At 40.2% G+C, this 19,428-nt stretch overlaps 3 protein-coding genes across 11 annotated transcripts in view; 2 read left to right on the top strand and 1 right to left on the bottom strand.

The window, feature by feature from the left end:
• Nucleotides 1-1,676, bottom strand: part of LOC110061035 (uncharacterized) — a 46,783-nt gene extending 45,107 nt beyond the window's left edge. For 8 of the 9 annotated variants that reach the window (XM_089280286.1, XM_089280288.1, XM_089280293.1 and 5 more), the window contains exons 1-2: nucleotides 1,475-1,675; nucleotides 947-1,390 (exon numbers count right to left, since the gene is read on the bottom strand). In XM_089280286.1, coding sequence (XP_089136412.1) covers nucleotides 947-1,315 — 369 coding nt within the window. In that variant the 5' untranslated portion in view covers nucleotides 1,316-1,390; nucleotides 1,475-1,675. Of the gene's footprint in view, nucleotides 1-946; nucleotides 1,391-1,474 lie in introns of all 9 variants that reach the window. The other variant, XM_089280287.1, reaches the window with a different exon arrangement.
• An 862-nt stretch (nucleotides 1,677-2,538) lies between these two features.
• Nucleotides 2,539-6,574, top strand: LOC110060912 (mitochondrial chaperone BCS1-like). Its single transcript, XM_089280194.1, has 4 exons — nucleotides 2,539-3,292; nucleotides 4,551-4,614; nucleotides 5,069-5,267; nucleotides 6,198-6,574. Exons 1-4 carry the CDS (start codon nucleotides 2,641-2,643, stop codon nucleotides 6,537-6,539), a joined length of 1,257 nt encoding a protein of 418 aa, XP_089136320.1. The 5' UTR covers nucleotides 2,539-2,640; the 3' UTR covers nucleotides 6,540-6,574.
• A 3,095-nt stretch (nucleotides 6,575-9,669) lies between these two features.
• On the top strand, nucleotides 9,670-18,371 carry LOC110060919 (salivary peroxidase/catechol oxidase-like). Its single transcript, XM_020767725.2, has 8 exons — nucleotides 9,670-9,964; nucleotides 10,569-10,611; nucleotides 10,911-11,496; nucleotides 11,909-12,152; nucleotides 12,594-12,775; nucleotides 14,427-14,710; nucleotides 15,733-16,304; nucleotides 17,044-18,371. Exons 2-8 carry the CDS (start codon nucleotides 10,598-10,600, stop codon nucleotides 17,097-17,099), a joined length of 1,938 nt encoding a protein of 645 aa, XP_020623384.2. The 5' UTR covers nucleotides 9,670-9,964; nucleotides 10,569-10,597; the 3' UTR covers nucleotides 17,100-18,371.
• Nucleotides 18,372-19,428: the final 1,057 nt, after the last annotated feature.

The raw sequence follows: 19,428 nt of genomic DNA, 5'->3' as shown, positions 1-19,428 counted from the left end.
CTTCTGCCCTACCTGTGGGATTGCCCGGATTGACCTCATCAGCCACCTTCGGATACACTGTACCAGCTCAACAGCCAACTAGATGTCATGGTCATCTTCGACTACGAAGGACGAACAACATGTTTAAAGTATCATTTTTACTCCGCTTTCTTGCGAAGAAAAATACTTTTGATGGAATTCCTAGTTTAATAAAGTATCAGCTTAGTTCTGTTCTCTTGTTGCGATCCTCTGAAGGGCAAAAGTACTGGTAACGAAAAAAAGAAGCTGATTGATTCCACTGAGTACGCGCATTTATTTAGACTGGCCTGTGAGCAGGCCCTCGTGAGCTGGAGCGAGGGGCGGTTTATTATAGCGCCTTTTTTTTTAAAAGAAATTATTTAACGTAAGCAAACATTCCGAATGCTACATACCTTGTGTTCTGTGATTATCAAACATAGTAAATGAGGAATTTTTGGCTTACTACATAAAAATTACCTACCTATGATATCTGATCTTAAATTAACCCTTCACTGGTCTATTATTTTTATAGCTCATTAACTAACTTAATTGTACTTAGCTCGTTATATCGAATTAGTATCGTAGTTTGTCGTAATTTGTACAGCCCCTCGAAAGAACACTGCGTCGCGAGATGGAAACTATTGATAAAATGTGGATTTCATTATTATCTGCTATCGTTAGCTAGCTCTTTAGTTATGTATTGCCGAAAGGAGGAGAAGGGGGGGGGGGGGGAGGGGGAATTCTATGGACGTGACAGGGAGAACTACTTGAGGCAGCTAGTTATGCAACTGGAGTTGAGTCACTTTATAACAGTTTTAAAGAAATCGTAAAAAACGTTCTGCCTGAAAAGTTCATGACCCGTCCTCATGATTTTCTCTAACGCTAGTGTTTAGCTGTATATTAATTATGTATTTTACAAGTTAATAATAAAATGAATGGAGATGCGTACCATACTGCAGTTAAGCCTAGTTGCTCCAATTGTAGCTCCATGTTGTTCCGGGCTAACTTCAGGTGTTATTTCGCCTTCAGTCGGTTCTTCGGGCTCAATGGTACCCTCAAATTCGTCTGGTCCGGGTTCAATTTGCCGAGCTTCTCGAGATCTGTCAAAATAGTCCTCATACAGCCGTGAAGCAATTTTCTCATTCTCCGCCACCAGGGGACGTACGTCCGCTTTCACGATCTCGATTTCCTTGCGAAGGATGTACACATGGAAGGACAGAGAAGCGATGGAGATAAACAAGACAACGAAATTAAGACATGTGAAGAAGTGGTGGACTGTGAATGCCCGAGGAGCGTCGTGACCAAGTTCTTTCTTCATGGCAGCAGCGAGGCGGAAAAATTCCCCTCTGAACAGAAGGATTTTTGACTGAGGGGCATTGTTTTGATGGAGGACCTAGAAGACGGTGTATAGTTACAAAATAAAGTCCTTATCGGGTTATCGGGTTATCTTAACAAACCCACAGCTGAGAATTCCTACCTTACGTGGCAAGGGTCGTATCCTTCGAGAAAGGTAAACGAGAATTCGATGTGGTTAAAATCTGCTTATATGCGTCTGGAGAAAACGGTTTTGGTAAACTTGTTAAAATTAACCCATTACTGGCTTTTTCTGGGTGAAACGGCTTAACGTTCGGCTCATCAGCTGTAACAAATGTAAATATTTTCTGGGTACTTTGATGATTGCGTTACACTGTTGTCACTCGTCACTTGTGGGACTCTGTCTGCCACTAGCACTGCAAAGTCACTTCCGGAATCATTTGCATGCATGTAGACTTCAAGTAAATTAATGTTGTAGAGAACTGTAGCCTGCGAGGGTACATCCCTGTGGGGGGCGGGGGGGGGAGGGGGACGGGAGTGCTGGTCGCAAATTTGGAAAAGAACTCCTAAAAGGTACCAAGACCCTCTTTTGTGGGCGTGGCTTGAAATTTTTTTCACCCCTGAGAGGAGCCAATACTAAATTAAAGCAACACGCAACATTGGCCTTTTTCAGTTTTGGCTCAATACCCTAAACGGTACCCCGAAAGCTCCAGCTGTTGGAAGTTTTGAGGCTGAACACCCTAAGAGTCATCAAACTCGCTTTTTCAACCCCTTAGAGGTACGATGAGAACCCCCGTCCTTGTTATATGGGAGGCTGCCGTAGTTGAGCTACGGCTAGTTCTTCTCAGGGAGGTTAACATCAACCCGATCGTACGAGTGAGGTTTGCGGGCGTGGAAAGAGGACACGTGAGAATACAATATACCTCTACCCCCTTGCGAATTTTCCAGCGAGCTCCCAGTACAACGCGTCAAGATGGCATGACAACCTTTGGGTTACTTGTGTTATTTATGATTTCATAATAAAATTCGGAACTTGTGAGTGCTTCGACGAAGAGTTTACTAAAAGGTACCTCCGTTTTCAGTCACGTAACGACGTTGCGTGACAAAGAGAGTGGTACACCTCATATTGGATACATGACAACAAGATCAACACGTATTCCCTAAGTACGTCATGTATCCCTTATTACAGTGTCTTTAGAACTTCACGTATTCTGCAAGCCGCGGGTTTTTGCACTGTGGGCTCAGGGGCAATTGCACATGGCGGCACCGGGAGTGAATGTGTGTATATTTGTAATCTTTACTTTAAAAAATCAAATCGAGACCTGACCAATGCCTCTTTCCGAGCTGATTGCTTCATTGGGGAGTAATCCGTACTTTTCAGCTGGATTTGGCTTAGTTGGTGTTGGTGCCGGACTTGCAGCGTTGAAGAAAGGTGGCCAGTTCGCCTTCACTGCTTTTCGTCGATACGCCATCATCACGCTTGAAGTTCCAAGCAAAGACAAGAGTTATCACTGGATTTTACAATGGATCGCTGCTCAGGGTCAAAGAGCTCAACATCTCAGTGTAGAGACAACCTATCAACAACACGAAACTGGCAAAGTGAGCACGCGTTTTGATTTCTCTCCAAGTCCAGGATTGCATTTTTTCAAGTACAAAAACAGCTTCGTGCGCGTCGAGAGATCGCGAGAGAAAATGGTTGATCTCACCACGGGTGCACCGTGGGAAACTGTAACTCTAACAGCGCTTGCCACAAACAAACAACTCTTCTTTGATATCTTAAGCGAGGCAAGACGCATGGCACTTGAAAAACAGGAGGGAAAAACGGTGATGTATATAGCAATGGGGGCAGATTGGAGGCCGTTTGGGTTTCCAAGACGCAAAAGGCCTTTAGACTCTGTTATTTTAGATGATGGTATATCAGAAAGAATCTTGGCTGATGTTAAAGAGTTCATTGCATCAACCAAGTGGTACATAGATAGAGGTATCTCATTACATACTAATCAAACTAATGCTTAACTTTTGAAAGTGAACAACCATGATATGTAAACTGATTAATTTGGGCATACACTGTACACATACAAGAGGTGGAATAGAGGTACATAGTGTACAGTGTGATCATTAAGGTGAACTTACTGATATTGGTTCAAAAATATTGAGGTTACATCCAATTTCCATCAGTCTATGGGAGGATATCTCGTGTGATATCATTAATTATACCATGCAATAGAAAGTACAGCCAATCAAAATACAGGGGAGCTGTTGTATATTCAATGGTATTACATTCAACCTTCTCATCATGTGCCATGCATATGTTGCATTGATTGCATTGGCCACTGTATTTTCTATGGCATGATATAAAATAGTTATACAACAGTCTCTCGTGGTATACCATGGCATATCCCACTTGTCACTTGTATTTTCTTGATATACACACTCTCCTGAAGGCTTGTGCTTATACTGAGAAAATTCAAGTGACTCGTGAGACATTCCATGGTATATCACTTGAAGGCATTGCATAACTAGTATGTACTTTCATATGTAAGGCTCAAAAAATCTGATCCCAAATAGACTTAACTTGAGATGATGGATTACTTACATGTAGCAAGAATCAAGGCCCCTCTGATAAACAATCCTAATTGTCAGGTTCCTGAATGGTTCATGAAGAAATCTTAATCCCAGTATAAAGGGTACTTTAGGCATATCCCACTTGTCACTTGTATTTTCTTGATATATACACTCTCCTGAAGGCTTGTGCTTATACTGAGAAAATTCAAGTGACTCGTGAGACATTCCATGGTATATCACTTGAAGGCATTGCATAACTAGTATGTACTTTCATATGTAAGGCTCAAAAAATCTGATCCCAAATAGACTTAACTTGAGATGATGGATTACTTACATGTAGCAAGAATCAAGGCCCCTTTGATAAACAATCCTAATTGTCAGGTTCCTGAATGGTTCATGAAGAAATCTTAATCCCAGTATAAAGGGTACTTTAGGCAGGCAGACTGAGCTAGTGTAATGTAGTGCTACACTGTATTTCTCCACTGAACCACAGGCTAATCTGAACAGCCAGATTCTATGTGGTGTAATTCATTGTCAGGTGTCCTCCAAAAAAAATTCTTTTAGTTGCCTGATAAGAATTTGATGCCACCCAAAAGCAAACTGTTGTCAGAGAGGGGCCAAAAACTCAGGGAAAACTGTGAGCTTAATATTTTTGCTTTAATTTTTTTTGGTAGGAATTCCATACAGGAGAGGATATTTACTGTATGGACCTCCAGGGTGTGGAAAAAGTAGCTTTATGTAAGTATTTAAGGAGTTAACGATATTGCGGCTATGAACCGCACACTGTGAAAGTGTGTATAAATTATATCATCATTATATTTCATAAGCCTACTGTATGAGGTAAAAAATAATTGCTGCTTATTTGAAAGACTTTTCAAAATAAAGAAAAAACAGCAATGTGGGTGACATTTTGTTTCTTTTGTAATGTACATTTCTGGTGCCAAGGTCAGCTGTAATATTTCTACTGTAGAGATATTCTTGATTCAGTGTTTTGCTGTTTTAGTGGAACTATTCATGACATCATCACTTTCCTCATTTGTATAACACAAAAACATAAATATCTGAAACGAAAGAAGATATTCCAAAAAGGAAAATGCCATTCTTTATTTGAAAACCCTTCCAAATAAGCGGCAATTATTTTTTACCTCATAAGCACTTTACATTAATCATTTGTAATGCATTTAACCTTCAGACAAGCATTAGCAGGAGAACTGGACTACAGTATCTGTGTGATGAACTTAAGTGATCGAAGCCTGTCAGATGACCGTCTCAATCACCTAATGAGTGTTGCACCACAGCAAAGTATAATCCTCTTAGAAGATATTGATGCAGCCTTTGTCAAGAGAACTGATGAAAAGGATGAAGGAAGAGCTAGTGGCTATGTGAACAGGGTATGAAAGAATATCGCAATCATTTGGCCGATAAGTTAGCTAGTTAACTGTACAATAACTGTCTGTTAGCCTCTGGAGTTAAGTTTAATATAACCATAGGTTACCTTTGTGATGCTTTACAAACTAAGCCATAAAGCCAGACATTGGGAGCAGGTTCAATTATGAGCTTCTCTCAAAATTGGCCTTGCTCCCAGTTCATAGCTCAGTTGGTAAAGCAGTTTACCAGTTGTGAAGGGATGGATGGTTGAAATCCTTTTGTGGCCTTGGATTTTCCTTTTTCAAGTTTCTTCATATTACACCATTTTGCAGTTGACTGCTCTGTGACCTGGCCTTTGAATGGCAACAAGGCTGAAGGTGACCTTGTTCTGATAAAGACCTCACTTCTTTTGTTGTGTAAATTGTTGTGTAATTGTTGTAATGCCTACTAGTTCACATTTCAACGAGAAAAGCAGAGTGGTCTGAATCGAAGTAAGGTCCCCTCCAGCCTCACTTGCATTCATAGGCCAGGTAACTAAGCACGCAACTGTAAACTGGCCTACCTATTAAAATAGACCAATTTTGATATATTAAAATTTGGCCTAAACCAATAGACCTCAGCACGAGGCTCTGGGGGATAACTACAGAGTTTGTGGGGTTTATTCCCCAGAGCCTCGTGCTGAGGTCTATTGTTTTAGGCTGAATTTTAATATATTGTAATTGGGCCATAAATTCTATCCATAAATGGCTGCCAATTAAAAATTCTTTTGTAAGTATTAAAATTAGCCCAGCTACAATGTAACCTCTTTTTTGAGTTGATAATTCAAAAGAATTTTTTCTCTCAAACGAGGTTAGTTGGGCTAATTTAAATGCATACAAATTTTAAATTGGTAGCCATTTGTGAATAGGGTCTATTGCAAACACAACTCATATGCGGGTGTCATTTTTCCCTAGGTGACGTTCAGTGGTCTTCTGAACACGTTGGATGGCGTGGCGTCATCTGAAGAACGGCTTGTCTTCATGACCACAAATTACCTGGACAGACTCGACCCAGCTCTCATACGACCGGGCAGGGTGGACGTCAAACAGGAAATAGGCCTCGCCTCCAAAAGCCAGGTTTCAAAAATGTTTAGTCGCTTCTACCCTGACGAGATCCCTTCCCAGGCGGAGGAGTTTGCAGACAAAGTAATGAAACTGGGACAGAGAAAAAGCATTGCGCAGATACAGGGACATTTTATGCTGTTCAAAAACGATTCTACGGGCGCCATAGAGAATGTTGAACTGCTGAGACATTAGCTTATTGTTGAATTAAATTGAATTAGGAAATTGTCCGTTGTTGTTTGTATTGTGCGTGTACGTGTAATTCAAAATGCTCGGCGCCCTTTGCCGGTAATGAAAAACGTAAATATTTACCTTCTTAATGGGGTGTCGTTATTCAATAGTAAATTGATTTCAAAGAGTATTTTGCAGAGGGAAACCTAACACTGGTTGTTTACCATTTACCCAAACGTTTTGGTCAGAATGTAAATGGTAAGACAATTTTGCCTCGACCAACCGGGCGGAACGTCTTGAAAAGTAGTCCAAAATTTCCAACCTAAATATACGAATGGAAAATGTGCTTGCATATGTACCATTTGTAGTTAGAATTATGATAAGGTTAGGCTCTCTCGGAAAATTAGGGGTTGTCAAGTTAATGGTAAATGGCCAATCCTAACGGAACTTAGCACCAGAGATTTTTGCTTACCATTTGCACAAACCGTTGACGAACCGGTTTCTGCGCGTAAATTTTAAACAACCACTGTATGTCAAGGTGCGCGACAGATGTGACCATCTAAATTGAAAAATACGGTTAGCTTTTTTCCGTTTCTTCTTTGTCTTTTGAATCATCACAGATAGGATTTTGGACCTGTGCCGTTCAACATCACTTGAATTGTAGTCGATCTTCTTATGACAGTTAAATAAATTTCAGTACGTGGTATTTATCTCTTTGTTTATGAAAATGTTACGGAAAATTATTTCCTCGTCTTTTACTTTTTATCAAGTCATAATTTGACACGCGAATTTTTCCGGCAGCTTGGATTCGGGAAAGAGGTTGAAATAATGGTGAGATCGTGAAAGATTCTTGTGTCTGTTCTTTGCTACAACACTATGCTTTCATTGTACCTCTATCCGTTTTCATTTGCACGGTCGTGAAAGAAACCTTCTCCACGGAATGTTAGGCTCACGTGACAAGATTGACCCCCCCCCCACCAAAACCAAACAGGGTTGACCTCCCCAGCCACCTCCCCAGCCACCTTCCCCCCCCGCCCCACCCGCCCCCAAAAACGTTGTTTTTGGAGGTTTTCCCGCGAAAAACATGGAACAATCTGTACGTTCGTTTTTTCTAAATTTCATTTGCTGTATTGCATGTTTGGTCATGTTTGAGCGATGAAAGCAAACAGAGCGTAATGTTGTGTACTATTACTGAAATGACCATATACATTGTACGTCATTCTTTGCGGAAATCTAGAATCACTTGAATACAAAAGCAAATATCATGTAGGTTTATGTTTTCCTGTTATCTTGTTTGATGTGTAATCATTTATCGACTATGTCAGACAGATACTTGAGTTGGCTGACTCACTACTTAAACTAATAACAATTCATCTCCCACCGGACGAGGATTTCAGCTGACTCACGGCAGGAAATTCTCAATCGACGTTCATTTTTGTCCGCTCTGAAAGTAAACTCGACTTTCGGAGGTTTTGAGCAAATCTTTCTAATAAAAATGTTGATGTTCTAACTGTGTGAAGTAAGCATCAAAGTGCTTAGTTAATTTGTGTAGAGGTTAAAGGTAAACGTCTAATAATTTGCATAACCTTTCGTTTGCTTTTCACGGATGAATTGTATTTGGTTTGTGTGTTTTGTGCGCGTTGCCTAAATTTAATCACGCTGGATGAAAAAAGGCGAGTTTTTGGTTAGTTTCCAGAAGTGTTTCAAGCCTGACTTTGATTTTCCACTTCTTTTTTGTCTCATATAATGAATTTGTTCGTCTCATACAAGCACATTCAGTCTCGAGAGAGTGGACCTCGCAGTTTCAGTATCACTTGAATTTTGGTGGATATTGTTACTTTCTTATCTGATATGGTTGCCGATGGGTCTAATAACCCAATCAAACAGGAAGGAAACGAAGAAGTTTAATAATTTATATGCTGAGTTCACCTGTATATGCTTGCTTCGTATCTTGTTTCCAGAAAAGTCTTTCGATCTTAACAGATGTTACACACCATACAACACATGCATTTTGACTTCAAACATATTAGTTTTAATGTACTCGTCGAATAGCAAACGTTGCTGGCAAACTTTCCTGACGTGTTTATAGGCCTGTTGTTCCACTTTCTCACGGTACCTTCGAGATATTTTGCTTTTGCTGTGAGGCAGTAACATACCACTTTTTACCCAATATTCGACCACCTCACAAGCCCACGAGATATTTAGATAAAAACTTAAGACGGATTCCGCTCAAAGTTCGAGCAACAAGTGCAAAAAATTATTTTTTTCCAAAAATCTACTCACAACACGGTAACTTTTGGAATGCTATTTAAAACAACTCACTTTAGTTCATTTCTCTAAGTGACCCCGCGATTAAATTCTCAAACATCCTCGAAAAAGTTAATGTCAAACCTCGTAAGAATGCGCGTGTGTTATTGCGTTTTTTAATTGAAATATGAATAACTTTAAGTTCAATTTTCTCTCCTGGGGTCAGCTTGAGAAAGTCTGGATAAGTTCTTCGTACCTTTGTTCAAAAAATTACAATGCTACGAGGATTTTTTTTGCCATTATTGCTCGAAGGTTCAGCGGAAACTGTAAATAATAATGGCATAAAGGATGTTTAGAACAGATTTTCCGGGATATCAGGTAGAAAATTGTTAGATAGAGGATATTTAGCACCCCCGTCCCCCTTCCCCGTCCCCCTTCCCCCCCCCCCCAAATGGGCGACAATACTAATAAATGATTGCTAGCAGACTTTGATGGCCTTTAAGAGCTTGATTGATGGGATTCCTCTGTAGCTAAAAAATCAAATTCAAAGCTAAGGGATTCCTCTGTAGCTAAAAAATCAAAGTCAAAACTAAGTAAATTCAGATCTTATGGAGTGCTTAGAAAACTAATAGTATGCTGTATTTCAGATATGGTCAGTTACGCACACCAAGCCTTCGGTGTCGTAATCAACAAGTGGCGCAAAGCTTAAACATACGTACACCTCTATCATTTCCACCGAAACACGTGATTCTGGCATTGCGTATTATCATGACGCTAGCTATTCTAATGTCAGGGTTTCCAATGAGCCATGATCACGGTCGCGACTGATTTACCGGAAACAATGTACAAACATGACAATTATAGGCGTACCGTCCTCGAAACTACCGCGTTGCCCAGGACAATTGTGCCCACAAAGTTCCTGTTCATAGAAACCGCGAATTGCTTCATTACCACTCAGATATTTGCTTGACATTCATCAGAAGTGTTTTGTTTTTTCTTGATTATTTGTAGTGACAAAGCACAATTTTTTGCCACATAGTTAGGTGGTAATGAGAGCTTAAGCTAGCATAAAAGAAACCCACTCAAACCTCACCCTAAACCAAAACAAACAGGTTGTTTCAGAGAGGACGGATTTGCAGTTGGCCGAGTCGCTTTAATCTGGCAAAGGATTTTCAAGTCAGGTTTACAGGTGGAAGGAACAGGTAACTTGTCTTTTCTCTTCGGGGTAGGGGTACGATATCTTTATTTTATAGGATTTTCCTGTATTCGATGGCTACGATAAGGAGTAATTTACTTTTGTCAATAACTCGAGAAGTGCTTTCACAATCTCCCAAGCCAGAGTCGACCACTGAGGCTCATGTTTACGGTGCTTGACAATAACCATGTACTAAGAAAATCTACGGAGTTAAGTGTAACGTAAATAACAAATTAATTATAAGATTGTAATTGTTCAGCAACTTTAAATAAGGTTTTAAAAAATCATGTTTGGCATCGCCGAACTTTTTCCTCTTTCACATCATTCTCGTACATGCGTGATAATTATAATCGCTAGCTATCATTCGTCTTTTCACTTAAAAGTGTCATTGTAAAGGGCTTCAAAATACGAGGTGAATTTCGTCTCAGTAGAGCTCAAAAGTAATCATTTTCTGGCCTACTAACTTTAATAGCAGAATAGCGACCCGTTTTACTTTTGGACAGTTAAGTAGGAGGAGAAGGGAGGGGGGGGGGGAAGGCGGGGGGTGCCTCGTTCAAACGTATTTATCAGTAACTCTTAGTATTTTTTCAACGTATTTTTTTGGTCAACAGAGTAGAACGCGGCACTTTCAAGAGAAAAAATGCAGCGATTAAGGTAAAGTGGCAATTATTTAGTTTTTTATTCCTTGAACTTCTAGGGATAGAATATAGTTATAGTCTTTTACATCGTTCTTTAACTAGTTTTAACATAGCTGTTTGACACAAGAAACTCCACTCTAAATGACGAGGTTGTGTATAAAATGACAATAAAAATTGTGTTATTTGTGTTTCTTCTATTTCACTTCTATGTTGTGTCGTAGCACACACTCACCACCTGCGGGTCAGAGTAGTGTGAGCCTGTGAAATTAACTTCTAACTCGTGTTAATCAGTACTTATCATTCTCTTTATTTCAGCTTCTTCCTCGGGGTTGTGATAATTGTTGGCGTATACGAAGTGCGTCAGTCGAGTTCTAGCAATTCTGCACAGCTAGTATTGGATACGCTTAAGCAGGTGAACTGTGATCCACTCAAGCAGGTACTAGCGTGCTTCAAGCGATGGTATCGCACGTTTGACGGCTCTTGTAATAACCTGTGCAACGTAGCGCAGGGATCCGCTGGGTCAAAGTTTGTCCGTTTTGTTCCACCTGCCTTCCAAAACGGTCAGGATCCTAGATTTGCGTCCGTGGTTCAACCCTATCTGCTGGAGAACGCAAGAACGATCAGTAACACCGTGTTTCTGAGCACGTCCGAAAACGCAGGCGCGGCACCCAACTTCACTCATATGACCATGGCGTGGGGTTCATTCATAGACCATGACTTCACGCTGACTGCGTCCAATCAGACACAGGGATGTGGAACCAATAACGAACCGTGCCCCACTAACAACCCCGGATGTGTCAGTATCTCAATCTCACAGGCAAACCCTGATGATCGATTGAGGAACAATCTAAGTGCGCAATGCATTCCTCTTTCAAGATCAGCACAGAAGTATGGCGAGCAGGTATTTTTATTGTGGGTCTTTTTTTTTTTTTTTTACTAAAATATGAAATTTCAAAATTGTCAAATTAGGTGCAGGGAGTCATTAGAAGAACATCGGTTCTTTTGTCCTCTATATAGAGAGCTTGAATAAACTGTATAAATCGAGCGAAAAACTATATATAGTGGTTTTTGATTTTAAATCATAAAGTATCAGAAGTTTCATTTGTAAAGTATGTTGAAATAAATAGTTCTAGTCGATAGCAGTTAAAAGATAATAAAACAACAACAAAAACAACAACCAAAAAGCAAAAAACCAAAAAAAAAACCAAAAAACAACTAGAGAAAACAAAACCAAAGAGCTGAACTAGACGCAATGAATAATATAATCAAGTATCCCAGGACAAAACTTTTTTATTCTTTTCTTTTTCATCTAGATCAACCTGGTCTCGTCCTACATGGATGGATCAAATATCTATGGCGTCAATTGCCAAGAGGCGGAGACGGTCCGAGACCGCAAGGGAAATCTCGGATTATTACGAGTAGTTCCCCTGCCGGTGCCTAGCTCCGATAGGATGCCAATCTCTCCACCAGCTGATCCAGGATCGTTTTGCAGATCTCCAAGGCCTTCCGTTAAACCGTGTTTCCTTTTTGCCGATTTTAGAGACAACGAGAACCCCAGTATGTACAATATGTAAAATGTGTTGTTTGAAAATTAACATATTTGTAACAAGACCAAAGAATTGTGCGCGCTATGAGTAGTCAGTTCGTTAAGGCGCACCTACTTCACGGGCGTAAATGATCTGAATCATAGTGAACACCAAGCTCCTACGCAGACACTCTTTTGCCGAGCTTGTCACGCAATCTTTCTTAATCAATAGCATTAAAACATTTCGCGACTCGGTGTTTAGACAATTTTAAGGCAACGTCAGTTGAGCTCCTTTAAAACAGTTGATTAAAAAACTAACTTCCACAGAAGGATGTTTAGGAGATAATGCTGTACTTTCCAAAGGTTAATAACATAATTTTAATAATCAAGTTGCTCTCATGCATGATAACATCTTAATAATAATGATAATGATATTAATAGTCTCTTAATTTTCTCACTTCCTTTTTTTGCAGCATTGATGACAATTCACATCCTTCTTACACGTGAACATAATCGAATCGCTCGATTTCTTCACAATCTTAACCCAGGATGGAACGATGAGCGACTCTTCCAGGAAGCACGAAAAATCGTGATCGCTCACATTCAGCACATCACGTACAACGAGTGGCTTCCTATATTGTTTAGTGATCACGTGGTAAGCATTTAAGGTCATTCCGCTGAAATAGAACCTGCACTGAGATTTTTGTGAAACTTTGCCTATCGATTGTTTATATTATAGGAACGTAAATTTTCAAATAAAAATGAGGGGTCCCTATGTTCGTTTAGGAGCAACAGCACCTTGTTTATACCCATATAAATCCTTATAATAGCACCATGATTGTAGTTACGATTGCTTGCTAAATTCCGACGTTTCCGACGATTGCTTTTTGTTCTACACTGAGAATTGTCCATATTTATTTCACACAGAGAAATTTATTACTCAATTCAAAACAACAGAAAAAATGATAGGTCACCATACTCGTTTGCGAGAAAATGACGATTTACCTCTATGGCGAGGTCCAGCTGTAAAGAAAAAGCCGCCATTTTTTAATGCGCGGGCGCTAATCACGCGTAAAATTATGCGCAGTAGGGATGCGCAATGCAATACTGGGTAATGACCTTAAGGTTACTTCAAACCTTCGCGGGTGTACTCCAGAAAAAAATTCGTACGCGCGCTGTTTTCAAGGAAACCCCCACAAACTATAGATCAACAGAAAGGTTATAAAATGTAGAATTCGATAAAATTATGTTTTGTTTTGGATTTTGCTTTCCAAAGGCGGCAGAGGCCGTCAACTACAAAATGACCGACTGACGTTCCAGCGAATTAATCGGGTATCTAATTATAAACATGTCACGCCTTCACAGAGGAATGTATCAACTTGAAAAGCCGCGAGCCAATGAAATAACAGAACCCCTAGCGTTCACAGTATGCAAACTTGAGCTTCGTGGACTTAAATTTTCTTGACCAAAAAAATATCGACCAATGTAGCCCCGCGAAGGTTTGAAGTAACCTTAACATAACTTAACTTAACCTGACTTGACTTTAATTTTCTTTACTTTTCTTATATACAGTTACAAGATTTGCTTGCCCCCGCAACTAGTTCCAGAACTAATCGAGGCGGGGCAAGTGTTTGTATTAAAAAGGAAAGAAAGAAAAAAAAGTAACGATAGTTGACAACAATATTGCAAGAGGTACAAGTAATTAAACAATAGTAACAACTACAAGTCAACGGAAGCAAAGTAACAGTGTAACAAATGTATACATAGACGAGCGACTAGAATACCATTATTAATAAACTATATATGTTAATTTAGAGAACTTCTGTATCAGTTCCGCAAGCAGCGCATTTCTCCTTGCTTTCTAAGGGCCGGGTCGCATTAGAGCGAATTTAAAGATTTTCCTCGTTTCCTTTGAAATAACTGTGAAAAATGCCAGATGGACGAGGTAAAAAATGATTTTTGTTCCTCCATCGCGCTCGCCAAACTAGACAAACCGATGAAAATTATTTTCCGCTGTAGTCTTATCTAAAGATGTTTCGCGTAATATGACAATTTAATGGTGAAACTGCACAAAATTGTTAGTGTTGCAAAAGTTTGGAAGCCTCCGAGGCAGGACTTTGCCTTCTTTGAAGATTGGTGAAATTTTTGGCAATCCGCAAAAAATTGGCAAGTTTTTGAAACTTGCAGTCGCACTCATTTTGCGCTACACGTTGTTATACAAACAAAATTCGCTCTGCTGCGATCCGGCCCTCTTGACTGTTAAGTTTAAACCTTTTTTGATCATTCCTTTCTTCTTCTTTTTTAAGCGGAGACTGAACGGTATTTTGCTGGAGCCGCGAGGCAAATTTTTTAAAGGCTACGATTCAGACATGGATGCAACAACGTTCAATTCCTTAGCCTCAGCCGCTTTCAGGATGGGCCACTCGCTGATTCGGGAAACGTTTGGACAGTTCAGCAAATATTTTAAAAGACTGGGTGAGGTTAGCGTCACCAGGTTCTTTGACCCATCTTCTCTGTACAAACTTGAGAACAATGGAATCGACGGTTTAAATTTGGGGCTAGTCAGAGAACAAGCCCAACAGTTTGATAGGTAAGTGCAAATTAGAACTGCTTTACATGCAGAGAGAGTAGGAGCAGTGTCTTAACCCTCTAATGTCAAATTTGTATAAAAAACTGACCAAATCTCTGCCACAACTTTCTAAAGGGGCTGGGTGGGGTAAAGAAGAACTTTTTTAATAAATTGTTGTAGGGACTTCTTAGAAGTGGGTGGCCTTCAGTGAGAAAAGAGAGTCTATCAGAGCTTTTGCAGTCCTATCACTTATTCTTGGCAGTATCTGCAGGAGCATTTTTTCCAGCGTCATACACAAACTAAAGAAAGTTTAGAGATGAGGCAAAAAAAAAAAAAAAATTTGCGTGGGGGTTGGGGGCCGGGGGGGGGGGGGGGGGCGTGGCGAGGTAAGCGGGTGCAATTACCCCGAAGATTCCTGCAAAGCAACATCAGAGAGGAACTGAAGCAAAAGTTGAATGGCTAAAATTATATCGAACAAGCCAAAATCATCATAATCTCTTGCTAAGATTAACAGTCTTCCGTACCTCGAGGTGGAAAACGTATTCTTAATCAGAAAGATTCTTAAACTTCATCGCCCCGTCAAACACTGAAATAAAATAGCAGAACTAAGAGAAACAATGAGAGGTACGGTCAGTTTGTCTATAGATGAACAATTGCCACTCAGATATCGCCAATTATGCGTGCAGTAAATACAAAACTTGAAATATCAATGATATTCGCCTAGAAATATACGCAACAAAACTGCGGACATAAACCAATACTTCATAATATAACGAGGTTAGTTGATCTCTGGTGAGAACAGGCAACGTGTCTCTTTTGAGTAAAACTGAATAAGTATCAATAGGCCACAGTTTCCGAGTTACCTTGTACCTCTGTTATAAAAGGAGTCCTATCATTATGATAAAGAGTTTTATTTGCATGAAAATGAAGCTGTAGGTGGAACACCTTTTCATAAGAATGGTTTCGCACGAGACTAGTTTTAACGCAGAGGCAATAGGCATTACGAAAATGACCATTTGTTTTTTTTTTGTGTGTGTGTGTAGAAACTTTGCTGAAGCTATACACGAGAGCCTAGTGATGCCAGGACCTGGGGATGGTGTCGTTGCAGATTTGTTGTCCATTAACATTCAGCGCGGTCGAGACCATGGCTTAGCACCCTATGTCGACTTTCGAGTGGAGTGCGGCGGGATTGCCAATACATTTGACGATCTACTTGCGGACATCGATCCAAGCCAGGTAGCGAGGATTAAATCATCTTACGTCCGAGATTACAATAACATTGACGCATTTCTTCGAGATATTGATTTATATGTTGGAGGCATTAGCGAGAATCCGCAGGCTGGGTCTATTTTGGGACGGACTTTCACCTGTATCATCGCCAGGACCTTCCAGAGGTACCGTTTCGGGGATCGCTTCTGGTACGAGCGCGACGACCCCTACACTGGATTCACCTTGGAGCAGTTGGACTCCATCAGACAAGGAAGCTCGCTTGCAAAAATTATCTGCGATAATTCAGACAATGTGAAGGAAATTCAGCCGAGAGTGTTTGAAAATAGCACAGATGTGGTTCACTGTGATGATATCCCATCGATCAACCTGAATTTGTGGAAAGAAGGTGAGGATAAAAAAGATGTATTTATGTTGTTACGATCATACGAGAGACGATGAAACTGCTGTCTTCAGACGTGAGGGGAAAGGAAGGTATTAGAACTGTCGAATCAGTTAACAAGGGAGGTAGCGTGGCCGAGTGGTTAAGACGCCAGACTTGAAATCCGGAGGTCGCGGATTTAAGTCCCGCTCTGACCACTAAGCTGGAGTTGTTTCTCGGCAGACCCTAGTTCAACTCCTCGGTCATGCTTGTGAATAGCCAACTGGTCTGCCTCCCGCCAGCTGGGATTTTCCATCATAGTCTATTATGTTTAGTTGATATATTTGTTTCTTTCAGTTTGAGTGGCATGTCTGTGAACTAGCTTGGTATAGCTCGCATTGATTACTATAAACAACGACATTTCAACACTTTCACCATTTGAAGAGAAGCGCTGACTGCATTCTAAAACCCGAAAATGAATATGGCTGCTTCTGTCATACACCCACTGAAGGGTGATATATATTTGATAGAGTTCTATTCGAGCTATCGGTCATTGTGTGCCTAGGTGGCTTCAGATTTATGAGTAAAAGAATTAATCTAATGTTCACACATACTTTACTCTGAAATGCCAAAAACATGCACCCTGAGCGCTGCGTACGTTTTGGTAAAAGCTTTTTACCAAACACATTTGAAGATATCTCGATATACTTAGAAAGCGAGCATAATATTCACAAAATGTTCTTTTTTTTTCCTTCCTCATCCCCAGAACCAGGATATGTCTCCAGATTAAAGGAATCTAAAAGTTGCAACGAAAAGGAATAAACCCGAACAGGACTCGACATGCCTGTGGAAAGAGACTAGTTTTTTTAACGTTTCTCCGCCATTTTTGTTAATAGCATTTTATATAATCATTCTCTTTGACAACTAGATTATGAGCTCGAGATTTCTGTGTTAACAACCGCACACTGCTGGTATACTCATTATCTGCAACAGAGTAGATAGTGGGTAGCGTCGGTAGCCGATAAGAGAACTGAGCTTTCGTAACAGAACGCTTGTAGATTTATACTAAAGAAGTGTATAACTAAGTGAAATGTGTATTTTTTAGATGCACTCGTAAGCCGTTAATTGCGCTTGACTCCGTTCCCTTAGATTGCTCAACGACCACTCTCAGTATGGTACAAAATCCTATTCTGATAGATTGAAATAAATAGTCTAAATCAAAATTAAAAAAGAGACACTTGTGCTTTTAATGGAAGCACGTTGTGGAACCACCATTACGTACCTCTGAAGATCGAAAAAGAAAAATCACTGGCTTGCCGCTGTGTTATTGAGCAAAGTAGACTAAGGCCCGTCTACACGACGTTGGAGAAATTTGAAAACGACCGTCTTCCCGCTGAAAACGCATCACTTCATGTTTTCCGTTCACTCTACGCTGGAGAAATATGAAAGCGCAACAATCATCGGCCATTTTGGATTTGTGTTTGAGGTAAAGTCGGGCATGAACTCACATTCTTATCACGGTGATGTCATCGTTTTCTCAAAAGCTCCGTTTTCAAAATGCTTTTCGTCCACACCAAAACGCAAAGCCGGCGGTTGCGAGTTCCTCCGGTTTGAAGAGCGTTTTCGAAAAGCTCCGTTTTCGTAACGGATTAGTGTGGACGGTAGGCCTAACCTTAATAATAAAGCTGCGTTTTCAAATTTCTCCGGCGTAATGTGGACGGGACCCGATATAAAAACGTTGCTTACACGATACTGCGAAGCCGCCAGCTTGATAAATGGATATAGGTGAAGTGGTTCTCAAACGTCTTTAACGAGTGTCAATGTTGTTAAATAAAAGACCCTGTTGTCATGTGGGTGTTCAACAAGTCCTTGCACGGAGTACGTCTAATCTTAACATACGTGGATAAATACGAAATGACTTACGTCCTGTATTGTTCACCGAGAATGAGCAACAAGGAACCGTTAATAGACACATAAATGAGGAGAGTTTTATATCTTGGCTAAAAAATTGAGTAACATTGACACGGCTCTAGGCTAATCCTCGAAAGAAAAATAAATCGACTTATTAAAATAAAATCAAAGCCCTTGATCTGATATTGACGTTTGTAGGGGCTGGGGAGGAAACGGGCTGGGGGTTGTATCCACGAAATAGATGTGTTTTTTTCTTTGTTTCGGGATGGAAGAGTATTTATCACGTTTACTAAAGAGGATCTAAATTGGTGTCTATTAATGGAGGTGGGTGGGGGGGGGGGGGGGGGTGTTGAGATCAAGAAGTCTAGAAGTCCCTTAGCAGTGGAGGTTTGGATGTTTAGTTACAGCTTTTCGTTCTTTCTTTTTGTTTCGTTCTATAATTATTGTGCTTAGAACCGTCAAGTGTGCGCATTCCTGGCATGTTCGCCCTTTCACGACGAGCCTTGCTGCTTCAATAGTCCAATATTTTAAAGTTGTTCAGTTATTTATAGCCTCACAAATAGTTCTAACAAATGCAAAATTTGCTGAAAAGTAGAACAGTAGAGGTAACCCTTTTCCAAAAAATCGGTCGAGGTGTTTGTCAAGCCTGAAAATTATCGTCAAAAAAGAAGAACAAAACTTTTGTCCTCTGACACGATAAGAAAGTCTCAATATTAGAATACACGTTTCTTTTAAGAGTTTTAGTTCAGTTTCAAGCCTAACTGTTTTTTTCTTTAGTATCAGAATAGCCATTTTGAGTGCTAATCCTATCGTCCACAACCACTCGGACAGTCACTCCTATCGACAGTAAGATTAGAAATTCTTACGCTGCCATGATGGTCGAAGACTAACTCCTTATAGCAAGAACAACTTCCCGCAACTTCTTTTAGCCTCTGTCCCAAACATGATATAGTACAGATATCGTTATAAATGAAATATCCCGAAGGCGGCTGACGCAGTTTCCTTATACTGCCTTTTGCAGCCCTTTGAGCAAGATGATAAAGCGTAGCGATCGATCTAGTAGCTGAATGAAATATCTTTATAATAGGTGACGCACTTTCTATTATACTGAACCCACAACTAACCCCTCAAAAGAATATACAAACCCACCTACGAACTATTACTTTATTAAGCCGCGTGGCAAAACAACAGCTTCCTCTCGACACAAAAAAATTTGCGCCGATATTTGCCCGAGTGAGGA

The sequence above is a fragment of the Orbicella faveolata genome, unplaced genomic scaffold, assembly GCF_042242905.1.
Source record: "Orbicella faveolata isolate gen_17 unplaced genomic scaffold, um_ofav_v1 contig_47, whole genome shotgun sequence".
In the NCBI taxonomy this organism is placed as follows: Eukaryota; Metazoa; Cnidaria; class Anthozoa; order Scleractinia; family Merulinidae; genus Orbicella; species Orbicella faveolata.
The sequence above is the reverse complement of the archived record's forward strand: the minus strand, read 5'-3'. Positions and strand labels throughout refer to the sequence as shown.